Genomic DNA, 17,047 nt, shown 5'->3' with positions numbered 1-17,047 from the left:
ACCTTTGGGGAGAGAGAATTTACTTTGGATCACAATCCGTGCCAGGACTCTCAAGTTCTCCAGACCAGCGATTGTAGAATGGCATGAATTTTGCTTCACATTTTTATTTTGCACTATATTAAATGCACAAGTGTATTAACTAATTTTTGTTGAGTTAACATAGGTTGAGAAAATTAGTATGCTTAACAAAATGAACAGATGAATGAATTAACCACATCCTTATTCCAAAAATCACTGCACCTTCTGTAAAAAGATATAAGAAGGTTTCAAAGAATCGGAACACTGAAGGGAGGATGAACATTTTGGGTTACCAACAACTATCTTTATTATAGAAATATACAGGAAATCATTAAGAAAACAAACGTCACGCCATCTGCATATCAGAGACTCCTGCCGTGATGGCTGGTCTGGAGAACTCGAGAGTCCGGTACCAGCACACATCACGGTCCAAGGTGCTCTCTCTTCCCAAAGGTGAAGTTCACATGAACTATGTTTTTTTTTAAACTAACTGTTCTTTGTGGTCAAAATACAAGTGCCAAGCTAGATTCAAACGAAAATTTATCTTACCTGTAGGAATGAACTGCAGATGCTGGTTTAAACCAAAGATAGACAAAAAAAAGCTGGAGTAACGAAGTGGGTCAGACAGCATCTCTGGAGAAAAGGAATAGGCGATGTTTCGGGTCGAGACCCGTCTTCTTATCTGTATTGCAGGTGACCCCATGATTTACTAATTCCTCTATTGGAGTCCAAGCATTTTCCCAAACATCTAGCTGTTTTTCTAAGCCAGTCTGCTTTTGCTTGACACATGGTGCTAGCCGACAACTCCATCTCAGTTGACTTGCCCATTTAACCATTATATTACCATTTCATCCAGTAATTCCTCCCCCAAAAAAGCTATCCAGGTGATCAAGCTTTTTTTGCACCCCATCCTGCATCTTCTAATATTCCACTCTTGAAGTCAACCTTTATTCTTAGAAAAATCTTGCAATGCTTTTCCATTGTAAAAAAGGAAGTAGCATTATTTATACCAATAGGCCAGGGGTGTCAAACTCATTTTCACCCCGGGCCACATCAGCATTATGGTTGCCCTCAAAGGGCCGGTTGTAACTGTAAGACTGTATAAATGTAACTAATCCTTAACATATTGTTAAATAACTGTCTGCATTTGATTATTATTTAATGAAATGAACAAATATTGTACATGCATTAACATAAATGTAAAAATATGACAAATTGGGCCCGTTCCTCGTAGGGTTTCCATTGCGACCTGGGGAAATCGCGTTTTTTCTTTAAAATAAATTGTCTCTTAAAAAAAAAAAGAAGAATCTCAATGGGAGGGGGGGGGGGGGGGGAAGAGAGGAGGGGAGGTGGAGAGGGGAGGGGTGGGTGAGGAAGGGAAAGGGGAGAGGGAGCCTCTGACACCATCCTGCCAGCGGCCATCTTCTTTCTCCTTCACTGTGGTGCCGTGCTCCTCCAGGGGAGAGGGAGCGCAATTAAAGTTCGATCCTGACTACGGGTGCTGTACTGTAAGGAGTTTGTACGTTCTCCCCGTGACCTGCGTGGGTTTTCTCCGAGATCTTCGGTTTCCTCCCACACTCCAAAGACGTACAGGTATGTAGGTTAATTGACTGGGTGAATGTAAAAATTGTCCCTCGTGAATGTAGGATAGTGTTAATAGTGTTAGTGTGCGGGGATCGCTGGGCGGCGCGGACTTGGTGGGCAGAAAAGGCCTGTTTCCGCGCTGTATCTGAAATATTTTTTAAAAATATATAAAATAAAAATAAATATAAAGGCGGTACAGGGAAGGGGAGAGGGTGTGACCGAGGAGCCTTGGACCCAAAGCCTCTCCTGTATTGGTGTAGCATCCTCAACCCCCTACTCAATCCTCCTTATCCCTCCTCTCCCTACCCCCCACTCTCCCATCTTCCCTGACCCCCACTATCCCCTTTCTCCCCAACCCCCACTCTCTCATCCCCCACCAACACCCCCTCCTCCCCCCCCACCCCTGCTGTCCCCTTCCCCCCCACCCCTCTTCCCCACCCGCACTCTTCCCTCCTCCCCACCCCACCCTCCTCCCCAGTAGCACTCTCCCTCCCACCCCCACTCTCCTCCACCCCCATTCCCCCATTCCACCCCCATTCCCCCATTCTCTCCTCCACAGCCCCACTCTCTCCCCAGCCCCTCTCCTCCACCCCTCCTCACCCACCCCCGCCTCCCCTACTCTCTCCTCACCCCCTCCCACCCCTCCACCCACTTGTCCCACCTGCATTCTCACCGTCCCCCTCCCCCCCACCCCCACTGTCCCCCTCCCCCTACTCTTCCCCCCACCACCACCCCCCCTTCCCCCCACACTCCCTCTCTCCTCCCCCACCCTCCCCCTCCTTTCACTCTCATTGTACCCTTCCCCATCACCCACCTTTCCCTCCCTCCCCCACTCTCCCCTTTTCCCTGACCCTCAGTCCCCCTTCCCTCCCACCCCCTCTTCCCCCCACCACCACCCCCCCCCACACCTCCTCTCTCACCCCCTCCCCTCTCCCTCCTCCCCCACCTCCCCCTTTCACTCTCACTGTCCCCTTCCCCCACCCACCTTCTCCCCCTTTGTTTCCCCCCCACTCTTCCCTGACCCCCACCCCCACTCTCCCTTCCCCCAACCACCCCCGCTGTCTCCCTCCCCAGTCCTACTCTCCCCCTACTCTCTCCTCACCCACTCTCACTCTCCCCCCTTTCCCCACCACCCCCTTTCCCCCACTCTCTCCTCCCCCCACCCCCCCCATAATCCCATTCTCTCCTCCCCATCCTTCCCTCCCCCCACTCGGCCCCACGTCCACTCCCCTCCCCTCCGTGGAGCCGTTGGCGGCGAAAGGCACTTACCGAGCGTGCATGGAGGAGGGAGCCCCGGACTACTGGAGTCGGGCAGCGGAGGTGGGACTACTCGAGTCGGGCGGGGCCGGTCTGGGAGCGTCGGGAGGGGAGAGAGGCTGCGGGAGGCGCGCAGTCTGAAGTCGCGACGGGCCGTCGGTGGCAGCGGCCCTCGTCGACGCCGCCATCGGTGGAAGGGGGGACTCGAGGACGCCGTGCGTGGGTTGAAGGGACGGAAGGGAAGGATGAGGACCATCAGTCCGACCATCTCCCTCCTGCTCGGGAGACAGTGTCCCCCGGGTGTGGGAGAGCGGGGAGGGGAGGCGGTGATTGCGGGCGGGGAGGCGGTGATTGCGGGCGGGGAGGCGGTGATTGCGGGCGGGGAGGGGAGGGGAGGCGGTGATTGCGGGCGGGGAGGGGAGGGGAGGCGGTGATTGCGGGCGGGGCGGGGAGGGGAGGCGGTGATTGCGGGCGGGGCGGGGAGGGGAGGGGAGGCGGTGATTGCGGGCGGGCGGCTCCGCTAACGGCATCCATCTTGTGTGTGCGAGTGAGGAGAGGCTGTGCCGTGCTGGTGACGTCAGACGCACAGCACTTGGAAAAAAATGTTTAGAAATGAAAGTTTGAAAGTTTAAAATGTCTGTAACTTAAAAGATATACGACCAATGACAATTAAGCTCTCGCGGGCCACATAAAATGACGGGCCTTGTGTTTGACACCTGTGCAATAGGCAGTCGTGTGGATGTACCTATATGATTCTGTTCAAATCAAAGGGGACTTCCATCCCCTTGCGGGGACTGTGCGGGTCGGTCGGGGACGAGCTGTCTGTCTGTCCGTGGGCGCAGGGGGGGGGGGGGGAAGAGAGGGGAAGTTTTGTTGCCTCCATCACAGTGAGGGGGTGTTTGGAGTCACTGTGATGGACGTTTGTGTTGGGGCTATGTGTCTTGTGTTCTTTTTTTCTATGACTGCTATGTAGTTTCGTTCGGTACTTCGGTACCGAACGACAAATAAAGCTCTGTTATACTGTTATACCATACTTGGTATTTTTATTATTTATGATATAACGACAATATCAGTTCAATTAAGTGAATTTGATCATAATTGTAGCTTTGTAGAATTACTAACTGCTAAAAACAACATGTACAGGACAAAATGTCCAAATATCCAGTTTATATTACAACCGGATATTATTGTTACCTTCCCATTCAGGCCACAGAACAGAGGGACATATTAGGTGGTAAATAACTATTTAGCAGCCCCTAAATGAAGACACTCAGAGCACGTACGGAGGTAATCTCCATCACTATACCATCAAAGATCATCCAAGGCAATGGTTCTGACAATGCATCAATGACAGATGATAAAGGTGAACTGATTCAGAGGGGAGAACTGGAGGACATTGTCTGCAAGTAAGCGAGAAATCATTGTCAATTTCTCGTCTGGATGCAAGAGGCTCCCCTGATGTATTTTGTGCTCTCTCTGCATATAATTCCAGACATTCAGAGCGCTATCATCATCATCCAGAGCGCAAAGGGCCTTTGCATAATTTAGTTATTGGACATGATTCAACATAATCCCGCAACCTGTTTGAGTATCAACTACTGTGAGATATGGCATCAGGGATGACCACACTGCCGGGTTTGGCAGTGACCACACTGACACTCGTAGTAAAGTGAACTCACATGATTAATTTTATTTACAGTGGTAATAAAGTCCAGGACCGCATGAGGTGCTGTCCCTCGCCATCAGGGTACATGTGCAGTGGCCCTGGCGATCTCGGGCTTGTCCCAGCATCTTGGTCCTGGTCTGGAAGGAGGAGGCGTGATGATCTCAGGCTTCAACCTACAGTCCACCCTTGCCTTAAGAAGAGGCACTGGTGGTGTCTGGATTATCCCAGCGGCTCAGCCTTGGGACCTGAAGCGGCGGCGTTGGCGGTGTCTGGATTATCCTGGCAGCTCAGTCTTTGACTCTGTGTGGGAGCAGTCCTTTGTCGCCTGTGTGTGGGCAGTAAGAAGCACTGACATCTCAGGCTTGACCCGGCCACTCAGTCTTGGCCTCAGTAGAGGCACTGGCTGTTTGGGGCTATTCCTGGCAGCTCAATCTTTACCACACGTTAGCACTGGTGGTCTTGGGTTGACCCCAGTGGCTCATTCTTCCATAGACAGGGGAATACAGCTACCAAGATGGGACCCCCATTTTCTCCCTCTCCCTCTCCCCTGAATATCTGGGTTTTTTTAAGGAGTACCTGACAAGGTTCAAGAGGGCAATTCGATGTTAGCTAATTGGACCCAGCTGTTACCAGTGATGCTGGGGATTGGCCTCGCCTGGCTTGTCAGCCAGTGAGAGGGATCAGAGTGGCATCCATCAACTTTACCATCAAGCTCAGCAATAATCTTCATGAGCTTTTAGAAATGTTTTCCATTTTCAAAACATTAATAAAAGAAAAGCAGAAAAAAGTTAAACATGAATGAGAGTAGACATAAAAAAACATTAAAAAAATGATGAAACAGTTAAATATTTGGATGATGAAACAGCAGTAAAGATTCCAGCAAAGCAGGACATCTGGATATCCACTGTGATTCAATCTATTAGAAACATCCAGAGTAAAGCAACACTTTTTGTTCAGAGACACAAGAGATGACAGATGCTGGAATCAGGAGCAAAAAAACAAACTACTAGAGGAATTCAATCGATTACGCAGCACTTATAGTGGGAAATTGATTTTTTTGACTGAAAGAATGAAGTGGAGAGGTGGTGGTGGGGGGGGGGGGGGGGGAGGGGGAGAGGGTAAGATAGAGTCAAGTGAGGGAGGGAAGATGGAGATAACATCAGGGGCTGGGAAGGGTTCAGAAGTGCCAACAAAAGACTTCTGATTATGGAATCTGATAAGAATGGAAGGGTGGAACCAGATAAGGATCGTGGACTGTCGTGAATGAAAGGGAGGGTGTAAGGAGGCCTGTGGGAGGGGTGTGTGGGTGATAGGCAGATAGGGGATTGGATGATAGGGGATGGAGGTGGTTGTAAAAAAACGACCATCCGGGCAGATCAGGAGACAGAAAGAGACTGAGGGGGAGCAGCTCACCTGAGATTGGAGAATTTAATGTTATATGTATCATTTATAAAGTTCATGTCACTGGGTTGTAGACTACCCAGGGGGAATACGATTCAGGTTCATATCAATTGCCAACAGACTTCGGCGTCCTCACTTGAAGTCTTCCGTCCCCATCTACTTCAAGGAAGCTTCCATTATTTCAGTCCCAACTGCACTGCTTAATAGTTCTAACATCAACAATAATAAAGTCCCTTGAAAGATTAGTAAGATGATACCACTGTTATCAGTCAGTTCTACAACAATAATGAGACAAAGTACAGGAAAAAGATTGAGAGCCTAGTGTCATGGTGTCAGGACAATAACCTGCCCCCTTAATGTTAGCAAGATAAAGAGTTGGTTGTGAACTAAAGAACACAACCCTGTACTCATCAACGAAGCTGCTGAAGAGATGGCCAACATCTTCAAGTTCCTAAGCATCCAGATCATCCAAGAGTAGGCCCCGGTACGTAATAATACCGTATTAGGCCCAGGGAGCACTGTAGGACCGGAAGCTGTAGGTCTCGACACTAGGTTTCCAACATTTGAGCTCCGGACAGTCTAGGTCTGGAGGCCCGGGCGCCGCCTAACGGATGTTGCTTGGCAACCTGCCTCCCGGCCAGGGCGACCGCCATTAGTGGAGCGGGAGCACGTGGCCGCTGGCTGGGTGAGGTAAAGTGGGGCGATGATGCCACCCTTTGTCCCTTATTTGGGAGTGAGGAAGTTGGCAACCCTACTAATACGGGACAAGGGCGGTCCCGTACGGGACAAACCAATTTAGCCCAAACTACGGGTTGTCCAGGCTAATATGGGACAGTTGGCAACCCTAACCCCCACCCTGGTGTACACTTCCCCAACACCTCAGTCACTGATCCTCCTCCTCTACACTCATCTCATCCCCAAGTCCTATATTTCCCTCACCTGTATCCACCTATCACTCGCCAGGCTTTGTCTTGCTCCCATCACTCCCCCTTCTTTCTCTGCCCTAATCCATCAGTCTGAAGAAGGTTCCTAATCCAAAATGTCTGTCCATCTCCTTTGTGTTCAGACAGATGGTGCCTGACCCACTGAGTACCTCCAGCACTGTTTAGACCTAGTTATATTCCCTGGTTAAATTAGTGTTAAAGTTAGAGTTTAATATTCATGGCCTTTTTTAGGGCAATTACAATTTAGTCTCTAGTTTGGAGAGACAGCATGGAAATGGGCCCTTCGGCCCACCGAGTCAATGCTGACCAGCAATTACCCATTCCCTAACCTACACTAGGGACAATTTACAGAAGCAACTAACTTACAAACCTGCAAGTCTTTGGTATGTGGGAGGAAAGCAGAGCACCCGGAGTAAATCTCTGTGGTCACAGAGAGAGCATACAAACTCTGTACAGACAGCACCAGAGATCAGGATCAAACCCAGGTCTCTGCGACTGTAAGACAGCAACTCTACTACTGTGCCAACCATATTTTAGTTGGTCTTAATGTATTTCTTTTAGTACAATGTGAAGAAGGGTCCTGACCCAAAACGTCACTTATCCATGTTCTTCAGAGATGCTGCCTGACCCGCTGAGTTACTCCAGCACTTAGGGGTGCCAACTGTAGCACTCCCAAATACAGGACAAGGTGATGTCACCGCCCTGTGTCCCATATGACCTCACCCAGCCAGCGGCCACATGCTCCTGCTCCACCAATGGCAGCCGTGAGGCGGGTTGCTGTGCCCGGACTTCCGGGCCTACACTGTCCACACCTACACTCTCCGGAAGGTAGGCACAGATTTTAACCAGCGTCCGCAGTTTTTTCCCTGCTACACTGTCCAGACCTACAATGTCTGGGCCTACAGCGTCCGGGCCTACAGCGCCCTCCGGAACTAATACGGGACAAGCCCAATTTAGCACAAAATATGGGATATCCTGGCTAATACGGGACAGTTGGCAACTCTATCACAAGGATTCATTCGAACTTCGACAGATGTGCAAAAGAAAGTATTCTGATTGGATACATCTGCGCCTGGTATGGCATCTGCTCTGCTCTTGACCGCTCTCCCACCAGAGAGTGGTGAACATTGCCCAGTCCATCACAGGCTTGTCACTTTCTTTACCCAGTCCATCTTCGCAGTGCATTGCATCAGGAGGGCTGGAAGTATTGTCAAGGATGCCTATTACCGTGGCTAGTTCCTTTTCTTCACCTTCTTGAAGTAGCTACAAGAACCTGAAAGCTCAGACACCCAGACTTAATAACAGGTTCTTCCTCACTGTTGTCAGATTCCTGAATCAATACAGCTCACTACTTAGTCAGCACCACTTTGAGGCAATTGCTCTTGGATTACCATTTAAACTCAACAGTTTGTTTTCTTCTCATCATCTGATGCCACACTCAGGTATATGAAGATGGTATTTTTCTTTCACACTCCTCCACTCATGTTTTTATCTTTCCACATCGTCGGGTGAGCGTCTTGGAAAGTACAGGAAAAATGCAGATTCCCATCTACAAATATGCATCTTCTTTGTACCAATGAAATCCCTATTAAATATGCCAATATTAACACCAGTATGGTTATTCTGGTGCAACAGGCAATTAGAAAAGCAATTGGCATGATGGCTTAATTGTTATAAGATTGGAGTTCAAGTATTAGTTTATAATTTATTACTTTAATTATAAGGGGCCTTGGTAAGACCATACCTGGAGTATTTTGGTCTTTTCCTAAAGGATATACTTACATAAGGGGAATGCAGTGAGGATACATCTGACTGGTTCATTGGATGGTGAGTCTGTCAATATGAAGAAATGTTACAGAAGGAACTGCTGATGCTGAAGAAGGGGTTTGACCCAAAACGTCATCTATTCCTTTTCTCCAGAGATGCTGTCTGACTCGCTAAGTTACTCCAGCTTTTTTTGTGTCTATCTTCTAAAGAGATGTTGAGTAGGTTCAGGCTCCATTCTCCAAAGTTTAGAAGAGAGGTGACTTCATTAAACCATATAGAAATCTTAATGGCTTTGACATGGTTGATACGGGATTGTTTTCACCTCAGCTGTGGAGTTTACAAATAGGAGTGACAACAAATAGGGGCAAACTAAGGACGTGGCCATTTAAAACTGGAATGAGGAGAAATTCCTTCATGGCAAATTTTTGGAGTGCCTTTTCTAAAGGGCACAAAGTTGCAGTCATTGACTAGATTCAAAATGGAGATAAACTGCTTTTTATTTAACAGAGGAATTAAGGAAAAAAGAAAAGATAGACACAAAAAGCTGGAATAACTCAGCAGGACAGGCAGCGTCTCTGGAGAGAAGGAATGGGTGACATTTGGGGTGGAGACCCTTCTTCGGACCCATCCCGAAAAGTCACCCATTCCGTCTCTCCAGAGATGCTGCCTGTCCTACTGAGTTACTCCAGATTTTTGTGTCTATTTTTGCTTAAACCAGCATCTGCAATTCCTCCCTCCACGTAACGAAAAAAAGAGGATAGATTAGGAAAGTGGTGTTGAGGTAGAAGACAAGTTATGGGTTGGTTGAATGGCAGAGCAGGCTGGAGGGGATGAATGGCCTATTTTTGTATCTAAAACACAACACTTATTAATTTGACAATAAAGGCAGAGAGTGAATCATCTCAGCATTATGTCCCATAAATCTAAAAATATTTTCTAATATTCCATTCTATGCTCCACCACATCACTACCCCCCTGTTCCCATGGCAACGCGGTTACCAGGGTTATGTCAATTGCGACCAATGAGCGCCTTGAAGCGGCGAGCGCAGCCAGTAGCACGACGCGACACTGCCGGGAGGCTCCTCCATGATGTCATCGGCGGAACCCGCCTTCCGATTGGAGCAGACGGCTGGTCACATGACGTTGGTCGCCGGCCGTCGTGGTCGCCATAGGAACAGCCTCCCTTTCTTCACGGCCATGGGGGCACCTCCAGTCAGAATGACCTGACTGAGTGCAGGAGGCGCGGGCAACATCGGTCCGGAGGGTGATATGGTGAGTGAGGGTTATGGGGGCATGTGAGCCAGTGCGGGTCGTCAGCGGCGTGACGCCCCGTTTCCCCGAGCGCTGAAGGTGAAGCGGCGAAGGGAGCTAGGCCGCACATGCCCTTGGGAGAGACCAATGGGCGAGGAGGATACTGGAGGCGGAGGGGCCAATTGGAAGGGCAGGCGGGGGTGTGGTTGGTGCTGGCGCCAGGAGCGAGCGGCGGTCGGTCGGCGCGCGGGCGGGAGCGTGAGGAGAGCGGGAGCGCGCGGGAGAGAGGAGAACAGGAGCGCGCGGGAGGGAGTAGAGCGGGAGCGCGCGGGCGGGCGGAGGAGAACGGGAGCGGGCGGGAGGAGGAGAACGGGAGCGCGCGGGCGGGAACAGCGGGAGCGCGCGGGCGGGAACAGCGGGAGCGCGCGGGCGGGAGCAGAGCGGGGGCGCGCGGAAGGGAGTAGAGCGGGAGCGCGCGGGCGTGTGCGAGCGGAGCGGGAGCGCGCAGGCGGGAGCAGAGCGGGAGCGCGCGGACAGGAGGGAGGACGGCGGGGGCAGAGTCAGAGAGCGATGGCACGTCATTGTGTGCTCGGACTCTAGGGCGGCTCAGGGGCTCGGGGCAGGGGCTTGGGGTGGGTGGGGGGCGAGCGAAGAGTGTCAGTGAGAAGCCAACGCCGCGGATGAGAGCAGAAAGCCGCACCTCCCAGGAGCCGCGGGAGCGATGACAGCAGAGCCGCGGAGGTACTTTCTAGGTGAAAAGCCATACGTTTGTCGGGTTTGTACGGCGGCGGTGCGAGGAAGTGGTGGGAGGGAGGAGGAATGAAGGAAGTAAGAGCGGGTGTCGCCCCTCCCCTCCTCGCCTGGATCCGCCATCAAAGTGATACCCCCCCCCCATCCTCCTGCCCCTCAAGGCCGCATCTTAAAATAAAAATGGCGACTTGCCGCCTGACGCACTCAGTATTCTCCACCCCATCCTTTCCCAACCACGTTCTCCGCATGCTTCCCACTCATTATAATTCACATCCAGGAAGGTAAAGTTGGAGCTATGGAAGGAAATCAGTTGTTGAGCGCCCATGTTTTCTTGCTGTACACCCACACAGCACTGGTGAATATTTTAGAAAAAAATGCAGATGCTGGAAATCTTAATATCAGAACAGTAATTGCTGGAAACACTCAGCCGGGCAGACAGTTCATCCGGAAATAATTCCTTCACACGCGTATATAACGGATTTGGTATGTCCTCGCCGCGTCTGGGCCCAACGATCAACACATGTCACATCAGCAGGTCACTGCCGATTCACCACTTTGGAACCTAATCGGTTGCCGCCAGGTAGCAGCTTGCAGGTTAGGTTGATTGGCCCCGCTCAAACCGCATACCATGTTCTTTTTTATTATACCAAATTTAAAAAAAAATTAGATCTTCAATTCACTTGTGGCTGTTTTGTGACTTGAAGTGAGTAGCCAAACGTTAATTCCATTGAGAAACTTGCAATATAGTAAAACTAAAAACCGAATAAGTGTCCATAGTTTTAACAAAGATGTGCTAGTCTTTTTTGTAAGATTGTGTGAAAGTGTACAGATTATTAATTCCCATGTTATTTGAAAGGCTTCAGAAAAACAATGACTCGGGGATAATTTTCTGTTCGCATATTGAAAAATGTTTAACTTTGACTTGTATTTCATGTATTTTTGTATTCCTCTATTTATAAAGGATCCTCCATAAATCATAAATGTCCTTTAGTATTTTACATTTCCCTGGGGGACAAAAGACTACCCTATCCATGCCTCTCATAAATTAATATTTTTTAAGTTTAATTTTTAGAGATACAGCATGGTTACAGGCCCTTTGACCCATTGAGTCCATACTGACCACCGATCACCTGTTCACACTCATTCTTTACTTTTACTTTTCAATTTTACTGAAGCCAGTTAATCCCAAAGCCAATCTCACCGCCATTAAATCACAGAAAGACAAGTGCAGGAAAACTCAACATTTGGATGGGGACCCTTCTTCAGAAGCAGAAAGTGAAAGGATGTTTGCAAACCGATGCAGACTAGCTGAAAGCAATTTGGCAAAAACTAGAAGTGTGAACATTCTGCTGTAAGCTTAGGTAGTGAATGTTTGCAAAATACACCAACATCCTTATTGTGTCGGAAATAAATGCAGATGCTGGTTTAAATCGAAGGTAGACACAAAATGCTGGAGTAACTCAGCAGGTCAGTTAGCATCCCTGGAGAGAAGGAATGGGTGACGTTTCGGGTTGAGACCCTTCTTCAGACTGATGTTGGGAGGGGGAAGGGCAAAGATAGAATGTAGTCAGAGACAGTAAGACTAGTAGAAGAATTGGAAGGGGAGGGGATAGAGAGGGAAAGCAAGGGCTATCTGAAGTTAGAGAAGTCAATGTTCATACCGCTGGGGTGTAAACTACCCGAGTGAAATATGTGGTGCTGTTCCTCCAATTACTCTGGGCCTCACTCTGACAATGGAGGAGGCCCAGGACAGAAAGGTCAAATTGGGAATGGGAGGGGGAGTTGAAGTGGTGAGCCACCGCGAGATCATGTAGGTTAAGACAGACTGAGCGGAGGTGTTCAGCGAAATGATCGCCGAGCCTGCGCTTGGTCTCGCCGATGTAGAGAAGTGGACACCTGGAACAGCGGAGGCAGTGGATGAGATTGGAGGAGATGCAAGGGGTGGTTTGGGTGGGAAGGGATGAGTTCCAACATTCATATTGCTTGTCTGAAGAAAAATACCAAACATTGCTGCTGTTAGTCTTTGAAGCTTGATGAGCTGCCACTAACCCATCTCTACTGCTGCTCCCAATAATCTTGCTTCTGCATCTTAATGTGAACAACGCATTCTGTCTTTTACCATTTAAATCTCTCTCTTCTATTATAAAAATCGCCACTGAACCCTGGCTGTGAATTCTATATTACTTGTACTTTCAAATGATATTAAACTAAGTCTGCAGTATACATAAATAATCCAAAGAAGATCTGGCCTTGAATCATGGCCAAATTTTAGAACCAGTTTTTCTAATTCATATCACTGATAATGCGCAGATAATATTGATGACAATTGTGTAAATTGATTTATGTATTTGCTACTTCACAATAGCAACTGCATTTCAATAGGTACTTTATCATTATGGAGTGTTTTGTGATCTGGATCTGAGCCACTAGGAATACAATTCTATTTTTGCACTTTTAGATTTATAATCCAGCTTCAATCAAATTGAATCAATTCCACTTTATGCATGTCTACTTCTGTCTCCCTGTGTTTTGCTATGGTACTGTGCATTTTTATGTGCCCAACCAGTCAATATGCTATCTACTATACACCTGTAGATGTTCAAGAGAGTATTCATAGACCTACCAAATCTAAGGAAGTAGAGGCATTGATGGGCTTTCTTTATGATTACATCAACATGCTGAGTCCTGGACAGATCTTCAGAGATATGCCCGCCCTGGAATTTGACGTTTTTGACTCTCGCCATCACTGCCCCATCAGTGAAGAGAGGTTTGTTGATCCTTTACCTTTCTCATCCTAAGTCAACAATTAATTCTTTGGTTGTTCTGGCACCATTCAGTCAGACAATTAATCTCCCTCCTATACTCTGACTCAACATCATCTGTAATTCGTCTAACAATGGTGGTGTCACCTGCGAATTTGCAGATTGAGTTGGAACTGTGGCTGACTGCAGTCATTGAGATGCTCCAGTTCTGATGGTTATTGTGGAGGAAGTGTTGCCAATCATACTGATTGTGTTCTCTTGATGAGGAAGAGACCCAGTTTTATGAGCTTGGTGACCAGTTTGGAGGGGGTGATGGTGTTGAATTCTGAGCGGTAGTCTCTGAACGACAGCCTGACGTATGTGTTTTTATTGTCCAAGTGGAGTACTGAGGCACGTGCCCGTACTCTTCTTGGGCTCTTCTTGGTTGTATTATTGATGCTCTTTTAAAGCAGATGGGAAGCAGAACTCAGTAATCAGAGGTTGAAGATGTCTGCAAACACTCCAGCTTGTTGGTTTGGACAGGTTTTAAGAACACGATCAGGTGTATCATCCGGTCCTGACGCTTTGAACGTTCACTCTCCTGAAGGATCTTCTGACATTGGTCTCTGTGATTGAGACTGCAATATCATCATGGGCTATGGAGGCCTGGGAAGGTACATCATTCTCCCTATCAAAGCTTGCGTAGAGCGCATTGAGCTGGTCTGGGAGTGATGCTTCGTTGTCGCTTGCTGCCCTGTAGCTTCTCCTTGTAGGAAGTAATGGCGTGCAAGCCCTGCTGCAGCTGCCCAACATCCACCTGTTTAGGGAAAGCTTCTTTTAGCCTTTGAATGCCTTATCAAGGTTGTATCTGGACTTGTATGATTGCATAGCCAGACTTAAATGTCCAAGATCTGGTCCTCAGAAGAATGTGGACCTCCTGGTCCGTCCAAGGCTTCTGGCTGATGGACACTTGGATGGTTTTCGTGGGAACACACTCCTCCACCCACTTCCTTGTGAAGTCAGTAACAAATATGGTGTATTAATTCAGGTCCGTTTCCAAGTCCTTGAATATCACCTAATCTACCAACTCCAAGCAGTCCTGGAGTTGTTTCTCTGCCTCCCCTGACCCCCTCTTTGTGCAGTCCACCCTGCTGAGGGTGCACTCTTCGTTCGCTGCCAATGAGCAGGAAGAAGGAGCACACCCAAGTGGTCGGATTTCCCAAAGTGAGGGCGAGGAATGGAGCAATGGGCATCCTTGATAGTGGTATAGCACTGGTCAAGGGTGTCTGCACCTCAGGTGCTGCAGGCCATGTGCTGGTGGTAGTTGGAGTGATTTCTTCATGCTGGCTTTGTTGAAGTTCCTGGCTATGATGGTAAAGGCATCGAGGTACGCCGACTGGCGTTTGTTGACCACAGCGTGCAGTTCCTCCAGTGCTAGGTGAAGGTCTGCCTGAGGTGGGATGTACAGTCATGATGATGGAGGTGAATTCCCTCGGGTAGAAGAGGTGGCACTTCACTGCCATGTGTCCCAGCTGTGGCGAGCAAGAGTTGGACAGGACCACTATATCTGAGCACCATAAGGAGTTTACCAAGAGGCAGATGCCATATCCTCTTTTCCTGCTGCCTCTGTTCTGTCCATACAATGGATGGAAAACCTTTGGGTTGGCAATCCCTCATCTCTCTTTGATAAAGTAGCCTTGCCCTTAAGTCCATCACTTTATTTTCTAGTGACTGAACACTGGCCAGTAGAATCATTCCCAGCCCGGCACTGACCACTTGCATCTCCTCCCCCAAAATCCACAAACGGGTCTGCTTTGACAGGGTCATCATTTCTGCCAGCTCATTTCCATGTACTGAACTATCTCCCCTTGTCCCTTCGTACCTACGTCCAAAACATTTCACATGCCCTTCAACTCTTTAATAACTTTCTATTACTAGGCTTCCATTGCCTCATCTTCACCATGGATGTCCAGTCCTTCTACACCTCCATCCCCCACCCAGAAGATCTCGAAGCCCTCTGTTTCTTCCTCCAACAGAGACCCAATCAATTTCCCTCCACAAGTAACTTATCCTTGTGCTCAACAACTCTTTTGGCTTCTCTCACTTTTTCCAAGTTAAAGGCCCCAGCTATGCCTTTTTGTTGGGTACGTTGAATAGTCCTTGTTTCACTGGCTCCATCCACCATCTCTTTCTACATCGACTGTATTGGGGCTGCATTTCATTAACTTCCATCCTGCCCTCAACTTCAGCTGGAATATCTCCGACACCTCTGTTCCCCTTTCTTGATCTCTGTTGGCAACACAGCAGAAAGTCTGTTGACTGACGTCTACCATGAACTTAGAGACTGCCACAGTTATCTGGACCTGTATCCTCCCACCCTGCCTCTTGCAAAAACTCTATTCTCTGCTCTCAATTCCTTTGCCACATCTGCTCTCAAGATGAGACTTTCCATTCTAGGACATCAGATATGTCTTGTTTCTTTAGTAAACATGCTTTCCCTCTTGCTGCCATAGATAGTTATCTCACCCGCATCTTGTCTGTCCTGTAGATCTGCTCTTGCTCCCTCTCTCCCCAGATGGAACAAGGATAGAGTTCCTCAGGTCCTCACCTCATCAGCCTCTGCATCCAACAGATCATGCTCCAACATTTCTGTTCACTTGCAGCTCCCATAACCTCATCTGCTGCTTCCGGTGTTCCCGATTTGGCCTCCTGTACGTTGGCGAGACCAAATGTTGACTCAGCGACCGTTTTGCTGAACACTTGTGCTCGGTCTGTCGAGGCCTACTGGATCTACTTGTTGCTAACCATTTAACTTTTGCAAGTTTTGTTGTACCCAGTGAGCTGTGATTTTATAAAATCATCTGCTGCCTGACCTGATACTTCAGCACTTTGTGTCCTTTTGTGGGCTACAATGCAATTTTATTTACTGGTGTAGTTATTTATGAATTGACTCAATAATGTCAATGACTTCTGTTGACTAACATGTTGCGAAACAAGTGAGAAAAGAAATCTGAATTGGAAATATTTTTAGTTGAGTGGCTTTTGCGAATTTATTTTTGTTTCATTTAGGACTTACAAATGCTGGCCTGCCAGCACAAGCTCACATTTCTGATTATTCTTGAAGATGCTGGTACGCTGTTTCCTTATGCATTCGATCTGCGCATTGAAGGTATTTCTCTGGCACTTTTGGTTGGTAGATAGAAACTATGAAGAAATTATCACAGATTTCCATGTAAGAGTGTGGGTTAACTTGAGGCAAAAGTTTGCAGGTAGTGCTGTTCCATTGGCTTTTAAGTCCTTGTCCTTTTAAACAGCATAGATGGTGCTGTTGAAAATGTCTGCATGACTTATTAATGTGAAGATGATGCTCATTGCTGTGGTTTGCGGACATTATAGGCAATGATGTTTATGTTAATGATGGGGTCTCAATCAAGTGGTCTTTAATTCTATGTCATTGGAGTTGCAAGCACAGGCGGTGGAGGGGCTGCTATCACATTGCTGTCTTGCTAACTATCTTGTAAAGACTTTGGGAAGTCAGTAGTTGACACTTGTTGCAGAATATAAAGCTCTAGCTTAACTGAAGTCATAGTCTGCATGTAGTTGATTTAGATTCCAATCAGTGATGTGCTTAATGTTGATAGTGAGATATTTCTATTTGCTGGTGTGTG

General features: G+C 48.1%; 1 protein-coding gene across 6 annotated transcripts in view; it reads left to right on the top strand.

The window, feature by feature from the left end:
- Positions 1–9,773: 9,773 nt before the first annotated feature.
- Positions 9,774–17,047, top strand: part of LOC144600488 (transcriptional regulator ATRX-like) — a 180,897-nt gene continuing 173,623 nt past the window's right edge. Inside the window, exon 1 of one of the 6 annotated variants that reach the window (XM_078412131.1) lies at positions 9,774–9,909. Coding sequence is in view for 2 of the 6 variants with exons in the window: in XM_078412128.1 (XP_078268254.1) it covers positions 10,610–10,640 (31 nt within the window). In the remaining 4 variants the exon portion in view is untranslated. Of the gene's footprint in view, positions 9,910–10,514; positions 10,641–17,047 lie in introns of those variants that run through there. The other 5 variants (XM_078412132.1, XM_078412129.1, XM_078412127.1 and 2 more) reach the window with 5 other exon arrangements.

The sequence above is a fragment of the Rhinoraja longicauda genome, chromosome 15 (assembly GCF_053455715.1).
Source record: "Rhinoraja longicauda isolate Sanriku21f chromosome 15, sRhiLon1.1, whole genome shotgun sequence".
Classification (NCBI taxonomy): Eukaryota; Metazoa; Chordata; class Chondrichthyes; order Rajiformes; family Arhynchobatidae; genus Rhinoraja; species Rhinoraja longicauda.
The sequence above is the reverse complement of the archived record's forward strand: the minus strand, read 5'-3'. Positions and strand labels throughout refer to the sequence as shown.